Source organism: Pseudorca crassidens, chromosome 15, assembly GCF_039906515.1.
Source record: "Pseudorca crassidens isolate mPseCra1 chromosome 15, mPseCra1.hap1, whole genome shotgun sequence".
Taxonomy (NCBI): Eukaryota; Metazoa; Chordata; class Mammalia; order Artiodactyla; family Delphinidae; genus Pseudorca; species Pseudorca crassidens.
This window is the reverse complement of record NC_090310.1, coordinates 930,924-952,157: the sequence shown is the minus strand read 5'-3', so window position 1 is coordinate 952,157 and position 21,234 is coordinate 930,924. Positions and strand designations below refer to the sequence as shown.

At 58.9% G+C, this 21,234-nt stretch overlaps 1 protein-coding gene across 3 annotated transcripts in view; it reads left to right on the top strand.

Moving 5' to 3' along the window:
- The first annotated feature begins 14,629 nt into the window (after positions 1 to 14,629).
- INTS1 (integrator complex subunit 1) overlaps positions 14,630 to 21,234 on the top strand; it is a 28,813-nt gene continuing 22,208 nt past the window's right edge. Inside the window, exons 1-11 of one of the 3 annotated variants that reach the window (XM_067705299.1) lie at positions 14,630 to 14,988; positions 15,570 to 15,860; positions 18,103 to 18,299; positions 18,388 to 18,525; positions 18,773 to 18,932; positions 19,077 to 19,183; positions 19,274 to 19,465; positions 19,550 to 19,695; positions 19,792 to 19,933; positions 20,190 to 20,366; positions 20,931 to 21,039. In XM_067705299.1, coding sequence (XP_067561400.1) covers positions 14,931 to 14,988; positions 15,570 to 15,860; positions 18,103 to 18,299; positions 18,388 to 18,525; positions 18,773 to 18,932; positions 19,077 to 19,183; positions 19,274 to 19,465; positions 19,550 to 19,695; positions 19,792 to 19,933; positions 20,190 to 20,366; positions 20,931 to 21,039 — 1,717 coding nt within the window. In that variant the 5' untranslated portion in view covers positions 14,630 to 14,930. The remainder of the gene's footprint in view (positions 14,989 to 15,569; positions 15,861 to 18,102; positions 18,300 to 18,387; positions 18,526 to 18,772; positions 18,933 to 19,076; positions 19,184 to 19,273; positions 19,466 to 19,549; positions 19,696 to 19,791; positions 19,934 to 20,189; positions 20,367 to 20,930; positions 21,040 to 21,234) is intronic. The other 2 variants (XM_067705298.1, XM_067705297.1) reach the window with 2 other exon arrangements.

The following is a 21,234-nucleotide window of genomic DNA, read 5'->3' as shown; positions in this document are numbered from 1 at the left end:
TGACGTGTACACACTGCTATATTTAAAATAGATAACCAGGGGCTTCCCAGGTGGCACAGTGGTTGAGAGTCCGCCTGCCGATGCAGGGGACGCGGGTTCGTGCCCTGGTCCGGGAGGATCCCACATGCCGCGAAGCGGCTGGGCCCGTGGGCCATGGCCGCTGGGCCTGCGCATCCGGGGCCTGTGCTCCGCGGCGGGAGAAGCCACAGCAGTGAGAGGCCCGCGTACTGCAAAATAAATAAATAAATAAAAATAAAGAAAACAAAAATAAAATAGATAACCAGGGGCTTCCCTGGTGGTGCAGTGGTTAAGAATCTGCCTGCCAATGCAGGGGACACGGGTTTGATCCCTGGTCTGGAAGATTCCACATGCCGCGGAGCAACTAAGCCGGTGCGCCACAACTACTGAGCCTGTGCTCTAGAGCCCGCGAGCCACAACTACTGAGCCCGTGCCACAACTACTGAAGCCCACGCGCCTAGAGCTTGTGCTCCGCAATGAGAAGCCACCCCAATGAGAAGCCTGTGCACCACAACGAAGAGTAGCCCCCGCTCACCGCAACTAGAGAAAGCCCGCGTGCAGCAACAAAGACCCAACACAGCCAAAAACAAAGTAAATTTTTAAAAATGTATTAAAAAATAAAATAAAATAGATAACCAGGGGCTTCCCTGGTGGTGCAGTGGGTAAGACTCTGTGCTCCCAATGCAGGGGGCCTGGGTTCAATCCCTGGTCGGGGAACTAGATCCTGCGCGCCGCAGCTAAGGTCCAGCACAGCCAACTAAACAAATATTTTGAAAAATAAAATAGACAACCAACAGGGACCTACTGTACAGCACATGGAACTCTGCTCAGTACTCTGTAATAACCTAAATGGGAAGAGAATTTGAAGAAAGGATACATGTGTATGTATAACTGAATCACTTTTCTGTACACCTGAAACCAACACAACATTGTTAATCAACTCTACTTACTCTGGGGCTTCCCTGGTGGAGCAGTGGTTAAGAATCCGCCTGCCAATTTAGGGGACACGGGTTTGATCCCTGGTCCAGGAAAATCTCACATGCCGTGGAGCAACTAAGCCCGTGCACCACAACTACTGAGCCTGCACTCTAGAGCCCACGAGCTACAACTACTGAGCCAATGAGCCACAACTACTGAAGCCCACACGCCTAGAGCCTGTGCTCTGCAATGAAGAGCAGGCCCCTCTCACCACAACTAGAGAAAGCCCGTGCACAGCAACGAACACCCAACGCAGCCAAAAATAAGTAAATAAATAAAAAAACTCTACTTACTTCAATACAAAATAAAAAAAAAATTTTTAATAAATACAAAAATAAAATGGGCTTGATAAAATGAAATGAAGATGGGCTTTTTAAATAAATGATGTTGAGACAACATGATAACCATTTAGTAAAACATAAAGTTGGGTCCACGGTTTACCCACACGGTACAGCAGTATTATACATTTTGAATGGATCAAAGAATTAACATTTTTAAAAAGAAACCATGAAATGATGAAAAGGTTCTGGAAATGGAGGGCGGTGGTTGCACAGCAATGAGAACATACTTGATGCCACTGAACTGAAACACTGAAAATGGTTAAAATAGTGAATATCACGTTATGTGTGTGTCACCACAATAAGAAGAATAAGATTAAAAAAGCATTAAAATATTGAAGAATACGTGAGTGACTTCCTTTCAAACTTTGCAGCGGGGAAAGTTTTTTCTAATCATGATTAAAAATCCAGACACATAAAAGTGGTTTGAGGCAAAAATCACCATAAGCAAGTCACAACACAAAGTATAGACTGCGACTGTCTTCCTCATGTACAGAGGGCTCCTAGAAATGTAAGAGAAAAAGACAAACAAAAAGGAGCAAAGGAGAGATTTCCCTAGTGGCCCAGTGGGTAAGACTCCGCGCTCCCAGTGCAGGGGGCCGGGGTTCGATCCCTGGTCGGGGAACTAGATCCCACATGCCACAACTAAGAAGTCTGCATGCCGCAACGAAGATCTCGTGTGCTGCAACTAAGACCTGGTGCGGCCGAAATAAATAAATATTAAAAAGGAACAAAGGGTACAAAGGGATCTTTCATAGAAAAGGACATCTAAATGACAAACACAGGAAAGATGTTTGGCATGAGAGAAAACACACGTGATAATGGCGTTGCAACGCCATCGCTCATCTGTCAGAATCCAAGAGTCAGACCACTTCCTCTGATGGCAGGGCTGGGCGAACGGGCCCTCAAGTACACTGCTGGGGAGGGCGCAGGAGGGGCATCTGGCAGCTTCTTCCATACTTACCTTGGACCTTACTTGTCCTCTGAGCCAGCCATCTCACTCCTGGAAATCTGTGCCACACACGCACCTGGTCAAATGTGAAATTTGGGGTGTACGAGCTCAGCATTGGGGCAGCGGCTATAATAAAGGAAGATGGGAGACCACCAAGCTGTCCTCATCAAGGGACCAGCTAAATAAACTGTGGGACACCTGTGTGACAGAGTAGTACACAGCCATGCAAAAGGAATGCAGGAGATCCCCGTACACTGATACTGAAGACCTCGGGGTCTGTTGTAAATGAGAAATCAAGGTGCAGAACTGGGGGTGTGATGTGCTACCTTTAGCGTAAGGAAGGGAGGGTTATAAAAATGTATACTGTCAGTCCTCTGTACCTTTGGGTTCCGTGTCCCGGGATGCAACCAATCTCAGACTGAAAATATTTGCGGGAAAAAATTCTGGAAAGTTCCAAAAAGCAAAAACTCGAGTTTGCAACACACTGGCAACTATTTACATGGCATTTACATTGTATTGTATAAGTAATCTAGAGATGATTGAAAGTGTATGTGCACAGGTTTCATGCAAATACTGTGTTATTTTATGTAACGGGCCTGAGCACCCTCAGAGTTCGGTATCCGTGGAGGGCCAGCGACTGTATTCATGTCTGTACCTGCAGAAGGAAGCCTGGGAGGATAAAAAGGAAACTAAGGAAAAGGGTTGCCTTTGGCCGTTGGGGGACGATGGGGCGCGGATAGAAACGAGATTGCTGTGTCAACTTCCTTATGTCATTCTGACTGCCAGACCGTGAAATGTATTAGCTATTCAAAACTACAGAATCAAATTAAAAATGAAATAAAATGGAGGGAACTATGCCGACCTCACAGGACTGGTGTGAGAGTGCAGTTTCTAGATGGCCGTGAAGACCTTCGCACAGCACCGGTCCCTGGTTGGCCTTAATAAATGGTGCTTTGATGACGGCTTTATGGCAGAGACAGCGCTGCTTACCCAGATACACTGCTCCTCTTTGCCCTGGGAAGAGCCCTGTGGCCATCACGGCCCACGCCTGGGGTAGACAGACCTGCCCATCGCCCAGCTGGGCAGAGCTGGTTCTTAGGGAGGAGCCTGGGCCCCCCCTCCCGGCCCAGGGTCCACCCCGCCCCCTTCTTCCGGAGAGCTGGAGGTCGGGCGTGCCGTGGGCAGACTCAGGGGGCCCTGGCCAAGGTCCAGGGAAACTGAGGGACACTGGGGCCCCGAGATCAATTACTCAGCAGGGAGGTGAGGGGCAGCTCTAGCCTCGAGGGGCTCCCAGCACTTACTACCCCTCAGGATCCTCACAGGTGTCCCCAGAGTCCCGGACCCCAGAAAGGTAGGGGGCTGGAACCTTGGATGCGCCGGACCATGGGGCACCTGCTGCAGGCCCCACCCCTCCACGGGCAGGCCAGTGGGGCTCTCTAGGAACTGAAGGGCTGGTATTGGCACCCCACGCCTGTGACGGGGCTGCCTTTGCGGGGGGATGTTTGCTGACCCAAGAACAAATGACTCCTGCCCTCGGCCCAGCCAGCGGTGCCCTCCCCTTGCCCAGCGCTGACCACGGCTGCCCTTTGAGGATGAGGGACCTGAGGCTCGGGGAGGAGGGCACTGGCCAGGCAGAGCCCAGGTCCCCTCCTTGGCCTTCCACTGTGCCACCAACGCACCTGCTCTCAGGGCCCTGCTGGGCTGCAGCCGTCCCTGTCCCTCCCTCCAGAAAGCTTCCCCAAGGCCAAGGCCCCTCCTGGGAGTGCCTCCTGCAGCCCGGACCTCTGCCGGGGGGGCAGGGCTGTGGCAGGGGTTGGGGGGCGGCTGTGAGCCTGACCGCTTATCCCCTCCTGGCTTCTGGGGTGAAGGAGGTGGTGGGCAGGAGCGGTCTGGAGCCCCGAGTCCTGAAAGGGTCTCCTCCTCCCCTAGCCAAGGGGAAAGGGGCCCCTGGGCATCTCAAATCTAGGAGGGGAGCGAGGGGCCCCGGAGAGGGAAGCAGCAGAGTTTGGCTTCCAAAGGCTCCTCTGTGTGGTCGCGTCTGGGCCTGTCTCTGCACCCTTGAACTGGGAATAGGATTGACTTGGAGGATCGCATGGGGGGAGGGGAGCTCTCTGTACAAGGCCAACTGTCCTCAGAGGAAAAGACTCCCGCTATCATGATTATGATTACTGTGTGTTCAGGCATTATTAAATAATAGAGCCGGCTCCCAGTCACAATTTGAGAGCCGTTCTGTCAAGATTCCTAACCTCCCTTCCCCCTGCAACCCCCTGCCCGACTGCCGGCGACAGCCGTGTCCTCTGCAAAGCGCCACACCTCCGGGTGGGGTTCCCCCCAATATTTCCAGCCCGTCAACTGCCGGCGGCCAGTTGGCGAGGACATACTGGCTGCTCTTGGGGTCTGCAGCCACTCCTCAAACTGGTACTGACGGCTACACAGATGCAACTTGGTCCCATTTTCCAGGCGGGACACCTGAGACCCAGGCGACGGCAAACTTGTGCTCGTGGCCACCAGTGTGTCACTGAACTTGCTCGTTCCCTTGTCTTAGGGCCTGTGAATTACAAAGGGGGGGGCCAGCAGTGACCACGGCTCTGATACCAGGTTCTTACCAGGTACCCTTGGGGCAGGGAGAGCCGAGCTGCGTTCCCTCCCTCACCCCAGGAGGCGTGCCTTTTATTCTGCAAATAAAGAGCCTTTCCTGCCCTTGGAATTTAGAGACGCTGGAGGGCAGGGGTTCTCATCCAGGATGATTTGGCCTGGGGGACACTTGGCCGAGACAGGACACACTTTTGTATTCTTGGCTGTCACAGCTTGGAGAAGTGACAGAAGACTGTTGCCAGAAGTGCATCTCTCAATAATTGCACTTGACTTTAGGACCCAAAAACAAAATTATTATTATTATTATTATTATTTTTTGCCAAATCGTGCCTTTCCTTCTGGAATCGTAAGTGAACACGACAATGGTACCTGTTTACACGGTGATGTGGGTTTTGTTACAGAGAACACACCAGAGGCTCTCTCACCTGTGAAGCCAATAATGCCTTGTGTATGTGCGATCTGCGGAGAAACGCCTGTAGTTTTCCCTGCAGATGCTGTGGGCTATTTAAGAGTAAATTCTGAATGGTTCTTCCCCCTGTTCTACCAAGAAAAAAAATTGCTACTGGCACCTAGTGGGTCGAGGCCAGGGATGCCGCTAAACGTCCTACAAGGCACAGGATGGCCCCAGAAAACAAAGAATTATCCGATACAAAATGTGACGGAACTGCTCGGGGGAGATGCAAGTCACCTGTCTCTCCCCACCCTCCCACAACAGCAAGGATATTAATAGCTGCGCTTTGAGTCCTTTTCTGCCCCAGACACAGGGTGAGGCACTTAGCTGTATTCATTAGCCACCCCCCGCCCCGCAACCCCCGCTGAGGAACCCAGCAAGACAGCTTTGTCACCTCCAAGTTAAGGAGGACAGAGGACCACGCCTGGGTATTTGGGTGCAGTGAAGTCGGTCCACGTGACAGGCCTGTGCACGGGTGTCTATTCTGGCCTTGTTTGTAACCTCCCCAAACTGAAACAGCCCACGCGTCCACCAACCCGCGGGCACGGCTCGTGACCGGATGCCGTGGTCCGCAGCGGGCCAATCGCCAAGTCACGATTTCACGACTGTAGCGCCGTGTGCCCCGAGACGGCCCTGGAAACATCATCCTCCAACTAGTGGAGCGGGTGTCCTCTCCCCGGAAACCGGGCCAGGCCTTCGTGACAGCTTTGACCCACAGAGGACGGCGGAAGTGCTGTACCGTCCAGGCAGGTCGGTCATAAAAGGGACTGCTTGGTTTTTCCAAACACCAACCAATCCTGTGACTCTCCGACACCAACGGGGCATCCTACGGCTCGATTCAACTCCACCAGTAACTCCTCTGGGTGAGGGCTCGGTCCCAAGAGGTCCCCCCACAATTTCAGGGGCCTGTTCTGAGCCCCGGATCCCCAGGCTCCCTCCAGTCTACCTGGCTGACTACAGATTCAGGGGTTCCCATGAACCTGACCTCAGGTTCAATAATTCACTATGTGAACAAAGCACAGAACGTGGGAAATCATTATTCTCAGGACAGGTGCACCGCAGAGGCTTCAGCTCAGGAAGAGCGCGATGGACGGGGCGCACACGGCAAGGCGTGCGCAGAGCCCCACACCCTCCTGGAGCAGCCGCCCTCCCCGCACACCTTGTGTACGCCAACCCGGACGCTCCTAGGATCTCTCCTTCTAGAGTTTTCATCAAGTATTTTTACATACACAAGATCGATCCAGCCACCGGCCATTGGCCATTGAACTCCATCTCCAGTGCCCCTCCCCTCCTTGGAGTCAGGGGTGGGTGGGGTACAGCTGAAAGTTCCGACCCTCTCATCACAGGGTGGGTTCCACCAGCAGCTGGCTAGGGGCCCCATCCTGAGTCGCCGCATTAGCATAAACTCAGGTGTGGTCCAAAGGGGCTTGTTAGGAATAACCAAAGACAGCCCTGTCCCTCAGGAAATTCCAAGGGCTTTGAGCTCTGTGCCAGGAATGCTGGAAGGAGACCAAGCACATTCGTCTTACTATCGTGTTGCCTGGCTCTGCCTCTCAGACCTCCTGACCTGGAAACCCTGTGCCACGCAGTCAGGAAGCCCAAGCCACGCACAGGTGCCACCGCGAAGGTCCCAGCTGCGGCCAGATGAAACGCGGACACCTGCGGCCCACGTCTGCACCTGCCTCTCCCCCCACCATGCACACACACAAGAACCGCCCAGCTGAGCCCAGTTAGCCCTGGACCGGGAGAGATAATAACCCGGGATGTGAATAATCCCTCCCATGACCAACGCAGTCTGGAAGTCACCCACCTGGAGGCTGGGCCTCCTCTCCCTCCATTGGCAGGCGTTTCCTCAGCTTGAGAACGTCATGGTGGGCCAAGACGACCTAGGAACATCTGTCCCTAATTTCTGAGCCAAAGTTTGAACACATGACATAGTATAAGTTGGTGGCGGTGCTTCTCGAAGAAAAGTGTCGACAGGGAAAAGTGGGACTGGGATGTGTGTTAGAATCTCTGGGACTTTTATTTATATATGTATTTGCTTTTAAGAAAAGTGCATGAGGGCTTCCCTGGTGGCGCAGTGGTTAAGAATGTGCCTGCCAATGCAGGGGACACGGGTTCGAGCCTTGGTCCGGGAAGATCCCACATGCTGCAGAGCAACTAAGCCCACGCGCCACAACTACTGAGCCTGCGCTCTAGAGCCTGCGAGCCACAACTACTGAGCCCGTGTGCCTAGAGCCCGTGCTCCGCCACAAGAGCAGCCACTGCAATGAGAAGCCCGTGCAGCACAAGGAAGAGTAGCCCCCGCTCACCGCAACTAGAGAAAGCCCGCCTGCAGCAATGAAAACCCAACGCAGACAAAAATTAATAAATAAATAAATAAATTTATTTTTAAAAAAGTGCTTGAGGGTGTTTTTCTGATTTCAAACCTAATATATGCTCTTTGCAGGAAACTTGACAAACGCAAACAAGGAAACTAAATCCTGCATCGCCACCCCACTGGCGGTGTTGGGGAGAGTTTGAGGGCGTGTTGGGACAGTGAGACGTAAGAGGTGAAATCCGGGCTGCCCCGGACAGGCCGGAGGGATGCAGTCATTGTCGCGGTGCCCTCTATCCTGCTGCAGCAGCCTTAGGATGGAAGAGAACGCGGGGCTGGGCCTGGGGGTCCCTACTCCTTAGTCCCCTTGCACTGGTTCTCCAACTGTGCTCCCTGGAACCCCAGGGTTCTGCACTCCCGCGCCCCCATTCAGGGGCAGCTGGCTCCTCTGTGCCCTGCTCTCTGTGGGTGCCACGAGCCTCCTGCCCCGTCGCGGTCTCTGGAAGGCGTGGAAACAGCGTGTCCCGAGGTGGACTGTGTGCCGAGGTGGATCTGCTTTCGCAGCAGAAGTGGGCCCTGGGCTCAGCCTCGTCCCGGGAGTGCCCAGCCTGCTCCTGGGGGCCTGGGTGCTCGGGTGGGGGGACTGCTGAACTCCGCAGAGTGTGCCAGGCCTCTGGCCCTCACTGGATGAGGGGGCAAAGCAGCAACACAGCTGGGGCCTGGCAGGAAGCGCGCCCTCTGCGCCACGCATGGGGCGGGGGGCGGGCTGCACCCCAGGCCTGCTTCCTCAGCTCCACTTCCCCAAGCGAGAAACCGAGGCCTCGGGGCCTCCCCGGGTGGGAGGCGGGGAGCCCCTCCCTGCTCGGCAGGCTTCCTGCTCCCATGTGCTCCCTTCCCGGGGCAGGGACTCCTTTCCTCGGGAGCCAGCCCGTTCTATTTTCAGACAATTGTTGGAAAGCGCTTCCCCACCTCCGGCCAGAGGCGGCCCCTGGGGCTTCCGCTCCCGGCCAGGATCTGCCCGGCACAGTCCCAGCTCTTGGCCCCCAGAGCCGGCTTCAGGCCGGGGGCGCCCGGGGCGCCCGTCTTCCCGGCCCGGCCCCCCTGCAGCGGCATCACATGGGCAGATCCAGGGCTACGCGCTCTGGACAGGACTGTTCATTCCCGGAGGAAATTCCCGAACGCTCCACGTGAGAGCAGATGGGCACCCGCTGCCCCTGCCCAGCCGCGGGTGTCTGAGTCCCCACAAACACTGACTCATGGCTTTGAAACCCAGGCACCAGGCTGACGGGGCTTCCAGTGCGGGTGAGGCAGTTTCTAAATTTGGGAGACCAGGTAGCTGGGAGCCGAGCAGCCCCCCGCCCCCCTGTGGCCGCTCCAGGGGGTACCCAGATCCCACTCCCCCCACCGTGAGTGCTGGGAAGGGCCGGGCCTGGCTGGGCTGGGGACCCCTGACCCGGGCAAGGAGACCTAAGCCCGGAGACACAGCCCGGGCTGGAGCCCAGCTTGGGGCCCAGGTCCCCAGCCGGGAGCAGCTGCTTCCTGCCCAGAGGCCGTTAGACACACACAGCTGCAGCCCTGCCCTCCGCACCGCCCCCCCCGGGGGCCTGGGCTGGTCCCTCTCACTTCTGATGCCCACCTGCGGCAACCCCAGCCCTGGCGCTGGTGGGTTCCTTCCCCCCATGGAGCCATGGGGGGCCCGGCAGACATGTGTGCCCCTCACGCGGTCGCTAGGTCCGGAGCCTGGGGGGCAAGGCTCTTGCGTGGCTCCGGGTCACAGTACAGATGACCTGGGACTGCAGGGGTCAGAGGCCTGGGCTTGCCCGCTGGACGTGTCCCTCCAGGCTGCACCCAGCTCCCGACCGTGGTGGCTTCTCTGCTTAGGGTCTCCCTCTGCTCTGGGGCTTTGCACACCTGGTGCACTCACCCCGCCCACGATGACTGAGTGTGGCCTGCAGCCCTGCACCGGGCAGGGGACACACAGGCCAGGTGCTGCTGGGGGCTGAGTCAGGTGGGAAGCAGGCCTTAAAAATGAGACGGTAGGTAAGTCATAGGATCTCGGGGGCGGCCAGTGTTCTAAAGGGAGCTTTTGGGCGCAGCAGTTCCCATAGGGGGCTGGGCTGTGGTTCTGGGAGCTAGGATGGCAGCACCTGGGCTTCCTGACATAGAAAGGGCCCGAGCAGAGGCCCTGAGACAGGAGCCTGGTGTGTCCCAGAGACGGCGAGAAGGCGGGGGTGCTGGGTGGGATGGAAGGGGGAGCGGCTGGCCATGCAGACCGGGGTCCTGCAGCTGCTGTCGGTGGGAAGGAGGCCCCAAAACACACGCCACCAGGACCCTCAGAACGGACCTTGTTGGGAAATAGGGTCTTTGTGGCTATAATTTGGGTAAAGATCTCGAGCTGAGCTCATCCTGGGTTAGCGTGGCCCTAGATCCACGGAGAGAAAAGGACACATGCAGAGAGGGGAGGCCTGGGAAGTCGGCAGCAGAGACGGAGGACGCGGCCCGAGTTCAGGAGCCTAGGGCCCCCAGGAGCTGGAAGAGGCCGGAGGGACCCTCCCCCAGACCTTGGGCGGGAGCGTGGCTCTGGGACACCTGATCTCGACGGCCAGCCTCCAGGACTGCGCGAGGAAGTGTCTGTGGTTCTGCCTCTCAGCCTGAGGTGCTTCCCCAGGAAGCTAACGCAGTGGGGTCTCAGGGAGGTCTGGGGACCCTGCATCTTCAGGGAGACTGTGGAGCGCAGATTCCTGGGCCCCGCGGGACTCAGAATCCTGGGTGGGCTGCTTGGTGGCCCCTCGCTGCCCCTCTGCAGCGTCTTCCTTTCTCCCGGACCAGGCGTGGTCGATCCTCCGGGTGGACGGGCGGCGTCGTGGGGGACAGTCCTCCGATGCCGCTTGTGCATCTGAGTCCCTGGCCTGCTGCTGCCCCAGAATCTCCCAAGGGAAAGATCCCTCCATCTACCCCTTGACCTCTGACCTCCGTGACCCCGACCCCAGCCTCGGGGCTTGTCCAGAACATTCAGGCAGGCAGGCAGGCTGCATTCTGCAAGGGCCAGGCGCTGTTCCTTGGGGGCACTGCTCGAGCACAGCCGCACAGGCATGCGAATCGCTGTGGGAAGGTGCCAGCAGGAGAGTGGCCGCCACCTGCCCTGGCAGGGGAACCCCTGAGGACTTCACGGAGGAAGCGACTGAGCTGGGAGGCTGGGTTTGGAAGGAAGAAGAGGTTGTGTCCGATGAGAAAGAGGATGGAGGAAGCATTCCGGGGAGGACCCGCACCGTAAATGCCAGCCTGGACCATGCCTGTCCCGTCCTGGGACAGAGAGGGAGGCTGGGGCCTGAGCAGCCCCTGCGGGAGGATCCCACAGGGCAAGCACACTGCTCTTCATTCCCTAATGGAAACTTCTTTTTCTGGGACATTCACATAATCGCAAAAATGAACCACACAGAGAGGACGGCTTGCATGGCTGCCCCGCCCATCCCTGTAACCATGGGGACCACTGGGTGTGTTTCGTTCCAGACTTTTCCCACTTTCAGATGGATGTGGTCACTTCCTACATGCTGGTGCACGAATGGCCTCTTTCTCTTCACCACCGATTGGGCTGTGTCATCACAGAAGGGTCCATGTGGTCCTTCTGCAGAAGCTTCTGAGAAGTGTGTTGTCGGGACGCCCCACGGCTGCACTGATCAGTCCAGGTGGCTGGACACTGGATCTCCTAGAAGATCAACCTGGTGCCTACATATCTGCACAGTTGGGGTCAATCCTAGGAATGGTGGCTGGGTCAGAGGTTGGGCACGGCTCACAGAATGGAGCCTCTCATTAGACGTCCCCCCCCTCCCCATGATGGTCGTGAGTTCACACAGCATGGGGGCCAGCTGCACGCCCCCGGAGGAAGGCCGGCACTGGGCAGAGTGTCCGCTGGAACCTGGCCCTGGTTTGATGGCTCTCTTTGACAGTCTTTCTAGAACTCAGCTGTCTGCAGCAGCCACAGACCAGCTCCCACTCGAAGGTTTGAAAGGAGGGTCTCTCCAGAGCCACCAGGGGCAGCCTTGATGGGGCAGGTTGGGGAGGCCGCCAGGAGGCTGATGCAGAGGGGGCATTTCTTGACGCATCCACCCAAACTCATCCCCTAGCGGTCCGCCCACCCCTGTGCTCCTCCCCCCACCCGTCCTCCCCCCACCTGTCTTCCCCTCTCAGGTGGCGGGTACCATTCTTCACTCACTGAGTGTCACCTCCCTTGCTCCATCCTTCATCTATCCTTCACTCTTTCCATTCTCCCTCTGAGCCATCTATATCAGTTATTCATTCCTGCGTAACAAACAACCTCAAAACTTAGTGGCTTTGAAAAGGAAGAAAGGGAGGGAAGCAAGGCAGTGTTTCAAGAGTCCCATCAAAAGAAGGCAGGAACCTGCTGGGTGAGGCCCCCGCTGACCAAACCTCGGCCAATCTGAGCATCAAATAAATAGTAAGAGTAAAGGATTATGATCTGCTGAATAGAGAAGCCAAGCGTCCAAACCGATGGGAAAAATAAGTGAATAAATGGAGAAGACAGGACAGCTCTTCCTGACATTAGAATGCCAGCTCAGGAATGCAGAAGGAATAAGGGAAAGAAGAGCACCTCTTCCCGGTCAGCACCAACATCATCACCACCATCACCACCATCTCCATCACCATCATCCTCATCATCACAAACCACCATCACCATCACCATCATCAGCATCATCATCACCATCTCCATCATTAGCGTCATCATCACACACCACCATCACCATCACCACCATCACCATCACCATCACCATCACCACCATCATCATCACTGATTCTGGCTCAAGCCACCCAGGGCGCTGAAACTGAGCTGGTGAAAGTTTGAGGGGGAGGAAGACAGCTGTCCAGTCTCAAGGCCTGCCCCACTTATCTCTCACGCACTTCTTTGTTACAAAGGCAAAGTGGTAACTTGACAAAGGAGAAATCCAGCAGGCACCACCTTAACCAAGTAATCCAATTAACTTTGCCAGTAATGGGCTTAATTAACATCATGTAGCTCCTGATAAGATGTACAGAGAAGAATTTAGCATCACCACGACATTCCTGCCAAAAGTGCGTAACCTGGACCTATTCACGAGGCCGCACTGGACAAACCCGAATTGAGGGGAATTCTGCAGAATAGCAGTCCTGGACGAGGAGGCCTGTCAAGGTCGTGAACGACCAAGGAGGACTCAGGGACTGCTGTAGACGAAAGGGTCTCTGGGACGTGCACTGCAGGGTCCTGGATGGCCTCCCACCACAGGGGTATTATAGGAGCAACTGACAAAATCTTTTTTTAAAAAAAAATGTATTTATTTATTTGGTTGCACCAGGTCTTACTTGTGGCAGGCAGGCGCCTTGTTATGGCTCGCCAGCTCCTTAGTTGCAGCACACAAACTCTTAGTTGCAGCACACGGGATCGCGTTCCCTGACCAAGGGTCAAACCTGGGCCCCCTGCATTGGGAGCATGGAGTCTTACCCGCTGTGCCACGAGGGAAGTCCCGACAAAGTCTTAATAAGGCCTTAGCATAATGAAGAGTATTGTTTTGATGTTAATTTCTTGATTTGATAATTGTACTGTTGTTGTTACATAACAGAATGTCTTATTTTTAGAAAATATACACTCAAGAATTTAGGAGTTAAGGGGACTCTTCTGCAATTCTTAAATAATTCAGGAAAAAAAATCCGAACGGAGAGAAATGAATAAATCAAAGATAGTAAGATGTTAACCTTTAGGGTACAGGGTGAGGGATATATGGGAATTCTTTGTACTATTCTTGCAAATTTTCCATAAGTTTGAAATTATGTCCCCAAAAGGTTTTTTAAACCTTAGTGACCTACAATAATAACAATCGCGGTTTTGCTCGTCTGCAATTTGGGCAGGGCTGTCTCTGCTCCAAGCTGCGATGGGTGGGAGAGCTTCCAAGATGGCGCGCTATCCTGGCTGGTGGCTGGTGGGGGCTTCAGGGTGGAGAGAGGACGAGGAACACATTCCCGAAGTCGGGCCCTTCTGCACGCCAGGCTGCAGGCAAGCATGGCCTGAGCTCTTGGGCCGAGTCTCAGTGGCTGGAAGTCGGTGAGGCCGCCTGCCCTAAAGCCTCCGGTGGCCTCTGGCCCGCGAGCGTCACGCCCAGACATCACGTCACCCGCTGCAAGTTTTCACCTGGGCCCACCCCCTCCTTCTCCCTTTAAAACGCAGCGCTTTCCCCGCCTCAGTCGTTACTGAGTAAAATCCATTTCACAGCTTTGGCCCACGTCCGGCTTCGTTTGTCTGCGATGCTGCCTTTCTGACGCACTTGCTCTGTGAGGAGCACCTTGCCCTTCGCGCAGGGACCCCGCTCCGCTCTGCAGGGACCCATCAGGGCTGCCCTCGAGGGAGGCTGCCCGCTGCAAGTGGCGGGGTGCAGAGCCCCGGGACGGCATGAAGACCCCCAGTAAGAGGAGGACGCGAGGGTCTGAGCATGGACCCCAAATCCTCTGCCACTGAGCAGACCTGGTGAATATCACCGTGACCCACTGCGCAGGCCGGCAAACCGAGGCTGATGGATGCCCTCCGCGCTGCTCTGATGAGGGCCTAGCCTCACCTGGGCCCCCGCCCTTCTGCCGGCTTTGCCCGCTCGCGGCTGCTGGGCTCCCTCCTGGACCCCACCAGGGGACCCAGAACCTGCCCTTTTACCCACAAATGGGAGAGGACTCTAAAGTTCCAGCACGTAGGGGTTAGCATCCGAGGCCACCCTTCCTGGCTGTCTGTCCTTGGGCACGTCACTTTCTAAGGTCAGCCTCACCTGCAGGAGGGGGTGACAGCGTCCGCCTCGCCAGGTAGAGATCAGCGGCTGCGAGGCCCCGCCGGCCTCCCGCCGCCAGAGAGCGCTGCAGGCCCCGCGGACCCTCTCGCTTCCTCGCCGTTCCCCCCAACCCCCGCCGCGCTGTTTTGCTGCCGGGTGTTCCGGAAGTCGGGCTCCGAGGGCAGCTTCCGGTTCCGGGGCGGCCGTGGCGGTGGCGGGGAGCCGGTGCGATGGGCCATCGCTAGAAGTGATTGGGCAGCGGCTGCCGGCGAGACAGACCCTCCCGGGGTCCGAGGCGGGGAGGCGGGGTCGCGCGGCCCCTTCGGGAGTGGCTGCGCGCGGCGGGGCTGGCCGTTCGCCCCGAACCCCAACCCCGGACGGTGGATCCGAATGAATGGGCGAATGGTGGACGACTGACTTGCGCTGGTCTTCTCCCGAGTGAGGCGTCGGCAGCGAGCAGCGGCGAAGGGACGGGGACAGAATGAACCGGGCCAAGCCCACCACCGTCCGCAGGCCCAGCGCTGCGGCCAAGCCTTCGGGTGCGCGACCTCTCCCGGCGGCGCGGCTTCGGGGCTTCCGGCCTGGCTCCTCTGTCGGGTCGCGGCTTCGTTACTCCGAGCCGAACGCGGTTTCCAGGAATGGGGTCTCGAAGGGCAGCCCTTGGTCCCGGCGGCTCTGGGAGTCGCGAGCCGGGAGGAGGGGGCAGCACAAACACAGTGGCTAAAAGCAGGCTGGAGCCAGACTGGCCTCAGCCCCGCGCTTTGCCACTCCAAGCTGTGTGGCCTTGGGCACGTTACTTAATCTCTCTGTGCCTGGCTGTCCTCACCTGTAAAGTGAGAGTAATGCTGCCTGTTCCAGAAACTCGTTGAGGGTTAAGGGGACTGACACTCGTCCACAAGAGGTGGCCTGGTCTGTAGTAAGCTCCGTGTGGCTGGCTGTCGTTGCTCCCGTCATACGGTCCCAGCTCTGCCGTGGACTTGCTGGGTGACTGGTTTCTTGCCTCCCCCAGCCCTTGTTTAATCCCCTCGGAAATCACAGGAGGTTGGAGTTGGTCTCGGACACCCCTTCCACCTCGGCCACTGTGTGAAGGTGCCCGTTTCTCCATGTCTCTTCTCTGCAGGGCACCCTCCTCCAGGAGACTTCATTGCTCTGGGCTCGAAGGGTCAGGCCACTGAATCGAAAGCGGCATCCACCCTGCTGAAGCCTGCCCCTTCCAGCCTGCCCTCGGAGCGCAAGCGGGATGCTGCGGCTGCTCTGGCGGGCGCCTCGGCCCTGACCGGGCTCACCAAGCGCCCGAAACTCTCCTCCACACCCCCTCTGAGTGCCCTGGGACGCCTGGCTGAGGCCGCAGTGGCAGAGAAACGTGCTATCTCTCCCTCGATTAAGGAGCCGTCTGTGGTCCCGATTGAAGGTAAAGTCAGCCCCTGACGTCCCCCAGAGAATGTAGCCCACGCCTTGTCTGTGCACCAGGGGTTTGGAACGGCCACTTCCGGCTTAGCCCTGTAGGTGGAGTGTAGGTCCTTTGGAGCATGGAGGACAGGAGTCATCTGCAAGTTTGTTTTTCAAAGCACCTCTTGTAAGGGTGCCTTCACCCCACTGTGCTTCAGATTCTGTGACAGCGATGGGAAGTGCTTGTGTCGCTCAGGGCAAGACGGCACAGGAGGTCTGGGGCCCGAATGGGCTGCTGCCACGTAGCGGGAGCAGCGTTGACGGCGCGCATCTCGGTGGCCTTCTCTCTGAAGCAGACAGGGCATGTGCCAGGGCCTCCTGGATTGGAAAGCCTTGTACGGATTTCCATTGTCCCAGCTCCAGGGGCGGAGCTGATGTGAGACTGATGCACTCCTGGGGGCCGCCAGCGCCTGCCCTGTGGGAACGGGCTCGCTCCACTGTGACAGGCTCTGCTCTGAGCATGGGGGGTACAGGGCAGCACATGCAGACAGGTGCTGTTCTCGTAGCCTGTGCGTCTCGTGAGGACCCCTCTCCCCCCGGGATAAGGAGGTTTGTGTTGCCTCCTCCTTTCTCCTGGCTCCTGACAATGAAGGCCTTACCTCCCTGCTCTTATTCTCCTAGCTGGAAAGGTCATACGACAGCGTTAAAGACAGATTATAGCTGATCCACAAGCCCGCTGTTTACACGAGAGCTTTTAATTTTGTGTGCCCCTAATGTTCCCTTACTTTTCTGTACCATCTTTTCGTTGATTATTTCTAGTGGCCCCACGATGCCCTGTAGATCAGGTCTGTTAAACATCATACCAGTCCCAGGTGTTGAGCGTACAGGTGCTCACGGGACAGCCTCCGGAGAGGGAAGGCCCATCAGGGAACTGTAGCGTGAAATTGAGCCTGAAAGGCTGGATGGGATCTTAACAGGCAGTGCAGGCTGTTGGAGGAGAAACCACTGAGGGGAGGTCCGCGTCCTGGAGCGGGACCTGTGCTTGGGGAACAGGGCACGCAGTGGCCAGAGCCGAGGCGGAGGACGGGGCTGGAGCAGTGCTTTGGGAGCTGAGTCAGACCTTCGGTTCAGGGCCCTCCCCTGGCGGCTGGTGCCCGTCAGGCCTGGAAGCGCTGGCGGGGCCGAGTCCTGACTCAGGCCACGGCCCTCTGCGCGGCTGGCTGTGCTTCGGTATTGTTTTACCGTTGCGTGACTCTCAGAAAGGTGGCTCTGAAGGTTGGATGGAATGCGATTCTGAAGAGCACGTCCAGAACGATAGCGTATTTTACAAACACCTTCAGCAGAACGGAGAAAAGGCTGACTGAGCTACTTATAGCACGTGGTGCTTGGGACATCTCCACGGCCAGGACGTTCCGTAGCTCTGGTCCATGTTTCCTGCCTATCTGTCATTTTCCCTGGCACATAGAAGGCGCTCAGGGGCTCCTGTTGAATTCTCTGTGTTCAGTGCAGTTAAGTTAGAAATCAGCAACAACGCCTCCTTCCATTGTTTGGGTATCTAAAAACACAATCCTAAAAAACCCCTTGGGAAGTGAGAGAATAGGTAGGACGGAACAGTCCCAAACGCAGCGCAGAGCAAACATGGGTTGGAGCCGAAGCCCGGCCGAGAGGGACCCTCAGAGGAGCGGGGACGCAAGTGCGGGCAGGGGCTGTGCCGGAGCTGCGGTTCCCGTCGGAGAAGGAAGGTGGGGGACAGGACGCGCGCAAGGAAGTGAAGAGGAAAGGAGTGGAGAGCAGAGCAGAGGGCAGCTGTGTAGGAAGAGGCTCGAAGCCCCCAGTGGGTTCCTTGCAAAGACAGAGCAGAAAAGCCTCTGCGGGACAGACCCAGGGAGGGACGGCAAAGAAGCGGCCACGACAGAAGAGAAGGAAGGCTGCGGGTGCGTCGTGCTGGCTAACTTAAAAGCTTAGAAAAAATGTCCAACTTGTAGGAAAGTAGGCGTTGCAAGAACAGATCACCCTGGGGTAGCCGTGTGGGTGTGGCGAGAGGGCCGTGGTGGCACCTGGCTAAGGCCGACCCTTCGTGGTCTTGGTCGTTCCCGCGGGTCGGGGCAGCATCTGCCCGGCGTCGGCCTCCTGGGAGACCGGCTCAGCCCTGAGACCCTCGCCGGCCGGTCTCTGGTGGTTGGCCCAGTCAGCCCGTGGCCTGGGGCGCCCGCGAGCCTCTGCTCGGAGCTGCCTGCCTGACAGGGCCCCGTCTCCCCCGCCAGTCCCGCCTGCGGTGCTGCTGGACGAGATCGAGGCGGCCGAGCTGGAGGGCAACGACGACAGGCTGGAGGGAGTGCTGTGCGGGGCCGTGAAGCAGCTGAAGGTCACGCGGGCCAAGCCGGACAGCACCCTGTACCTGAGCCTCATGTACCTGGCCAAGATCAAGCCCAACATCTTCGCCACGGAGGGGGTCATCGAGGTGAGGGCCGGGCGTCCCCTCCTCCGTCCTGGGAAGGGGCAGGTGGAGGCAAGACGGGCCTCCCCGGCCACCACGCCGTCTCTTGCAGGCTCTGTGCAGCCTCCTGCGGCGGGACGCCTCCATCAACTTCAAGGCCAAGGGGAACAGCCTGGTGTCCGTGCTGGCCTGCAGCCTCCTCATGGCTGCGTACGAGGAGGATGAGAACTGGCCCGAGATCTTTGTCAAGGTGAGTGGGCCTCTCCCAGGAGGCCGCTGCTGCGGTGAAGGGGGCAGAGGGCCGTGGGAGGTGGGCTGCGCCGCTGGAGCCCTGGGGCGAGAGAGGGGCAATTGAACGCGTTCTTCCTGGAGGGCTGTGTCTGGCGGCCCAGCTCCTGTCCGCTGGGGCCCTGGGGAAGCACCCGGCTCGCTCGTTCCCGTGGCGCCGCTGGGACGTGGCAGAGGGCAGGCAGGAGGTGCAGGCCTTGTCCTCACAGGTGTACATTGAAGACTCCCTGGGGGAGCGGATCTGGGTGGACAGCCCGCACTGCAAGACCTTTGTGGACAACATCCAGACGGCCTTTAACACCAAGATGCCCCCCAAGAGCGTGCTCCTGCAGGGGGAGGCGGGGCGCAGCGGAGGGGAACTCAGTGCCGGTGAGAGAGGCTGGGCGGCCGGGCCGGGGTTCCCCGCGGGAGGGGCCGGGGCGGTTCGCCTCCCTCCACGGCGCCAGGCACCACCGGGGGCGTCGGTGCCCGAGGGCCAGTGGGCGCACGTATCCACGAGGCGCTCGTGTGCAGGGAGCAGCCCCCACCCCTCCCTCACCGAGGAGGAGGACAGCCAGACGGAGCTGCTGATCGCGGAGGAGAAGCTCAGCCCCGATCAGGAGGGCCAGCCCATGCCCAGGTAGGTGCGCTGCGCGGCCCTGCCCTGCCAGGCCCCGCCCCCGGAGAGCCCGCGTGCCCGCCTTCCCGCCCGCCTGCCTTCCCCCCTCTGGCCTAGGTACGAGGAGCTGGCGGAGAGCGTGGAGGAGTACGTCCTCGACGTGCTGCGCGACCAGCTCACCCGGCGGCAGCCCATTGACAACGTCTCGCGGAACCTGCTGCGGCTGCTCACCTCCACCTGCGGCTACAAGGAGGTGCGGCTGATGGCGGTGCAGAAGCTGGAGATGTGGCTGCAGAACCCCAAGGTGAGGGGCGCCGTGCGCGCGGGGCCCCGCCGGCGGGCCAGGCCACGGGGCTGACGCGTTGCCCCCGCCCCGGCCGCCCCACAGCTGACCCGGCCGGCCCAGGACCTGCTCATGTCCGTGTGCATGAACTGCGGCACGCACGGCCCCGAGGACATGGACGTCATCTCCCACCTGATCAAGATCCGCCTGAAGCCCAAGGTCCTGCTCAACCACTACATGCTCTGCGTCAGGTGCGCCCGGCGGGGGGAAGCGGGGTGGGGGGAAGCGGGGCGGGGGGGCGGCAGGCGGGGGCAGCCCAGCCACTCCGGTGCTCGGCCCACGTCCAGGGAGCTGCTGAACGCGCACAAGGACAACCTGGGCACCACCATCAAGTTCGTGATCTTCAACGAGCTCTCCAACGCCCGGAACCCCAACAACATGCAGACCCTCTACGCCGTGCTGCAGCACAGCTCCGCACTGGCACCCAAGGTGGGAGCCCGGCGTGGCCTCACGCCCGCGACCCCCGCCCCGCGCCCAGGCTGGAGACGAGGGCACGGCGGCGGCCGGCGTGGTGCCAAGCCGTGTGTGAGAGGCTCGGGGGTGGGGGGCCCAGGGGCCGGGCCTGGGCGTGCAGCGGGAGCTGGCGGGGGCCTCGTCCGGGGGCTCTGGGAAGACCTCCTGCAGCCTGGTGAGGACGGAAGCTGGTGGGCAGCCCCGGCAGCTGCTGGCGCTCTCTGTCCCCCAGTTCCTGGCCATGGTGTTCCAGGACCTGCTGACCAACAAGGACGACTACCTGCGGGCCTCGCGGGCCCTGCTGCGCGAGATCATCAAGCAGACGAAGCACGAGATCAACTTCCAGGCCTTCTGCCTGGGGCTCATGCAGGAGCGCAAGGAGCCCCAGTACCTGGACATGGAGTTCAAGGTGGGCAGCCCCCAGGCCCGCGCGGGCTGCCTAGTGCTCGGGTCCCGCCCAGCGGTTTCCCCTGTGCCGTCTGGAGTGCACCTGGCTGGGATTGGTGCCCCGTGTGCATGGTGGCCCAGCCCGGAGGCAGCGGAGGCTGCATCCTGCGAGGTCCAAGGAGGGACTGGCCGGGTGCCCCCAGGGGAGCCGGTGACCTCGGGGCTGGGTGTGGAGGTGGGCAGAGCTGTAGCCGGCGGGGCTGGGGAGGCCAGGGCACGGCGTGAGCAGCCAGGGCGACGCAGATGGTGCACAGAGGGCCGCAGATTTTGGGGTGTTTGGGGGCAGCGGGAGGTGCCGCTGGAGAGCAGGACTTGGGGCCGGGGGTGGAGGGCCTCTTCTCGGGAGGGCGGGCTTCGTCCAGCTCTGTTGTCTGAGCCTCCTCCCTGTGGCCCGGCCTGGCCTTGCCGCTGGCCGGTCCTTGGTCCCAAGGCCTCCTTCCGTCCAGCGTCCTCCTGTCCCGGCGGCTCGTGTGCCCAGGGCCTGGGCAAGGGACGCAGACCCCGCTGAGCCGGGCTGTGCTTGCAGGAGCGCTTCGTGGTGCACATCACAGACGTGCTGGCCGTGTCCATGATGCTGGGCATCACGGCCCAGGTGAAGGAGGCCGGCATCGCCTGGGACAAAGGAGAGAAAAAGAGTAAGGCTCCGGGCCTGGCAGTGGTGGGTGCTTCCGTGGCTGCAGGCTGTCCCCGAGGCCCAGGCAGGGGGCGGGAAGGGGCGCCCCCACGGCACAGCTCCTGGAGACCGAGGGAGCTTGTGGAACCTGCTGGTTCCTGTTCCTCCCATGTGGGCTGAGAACACCAGCTCCTGGTCCAGGCCCGTTGTCTGCTTG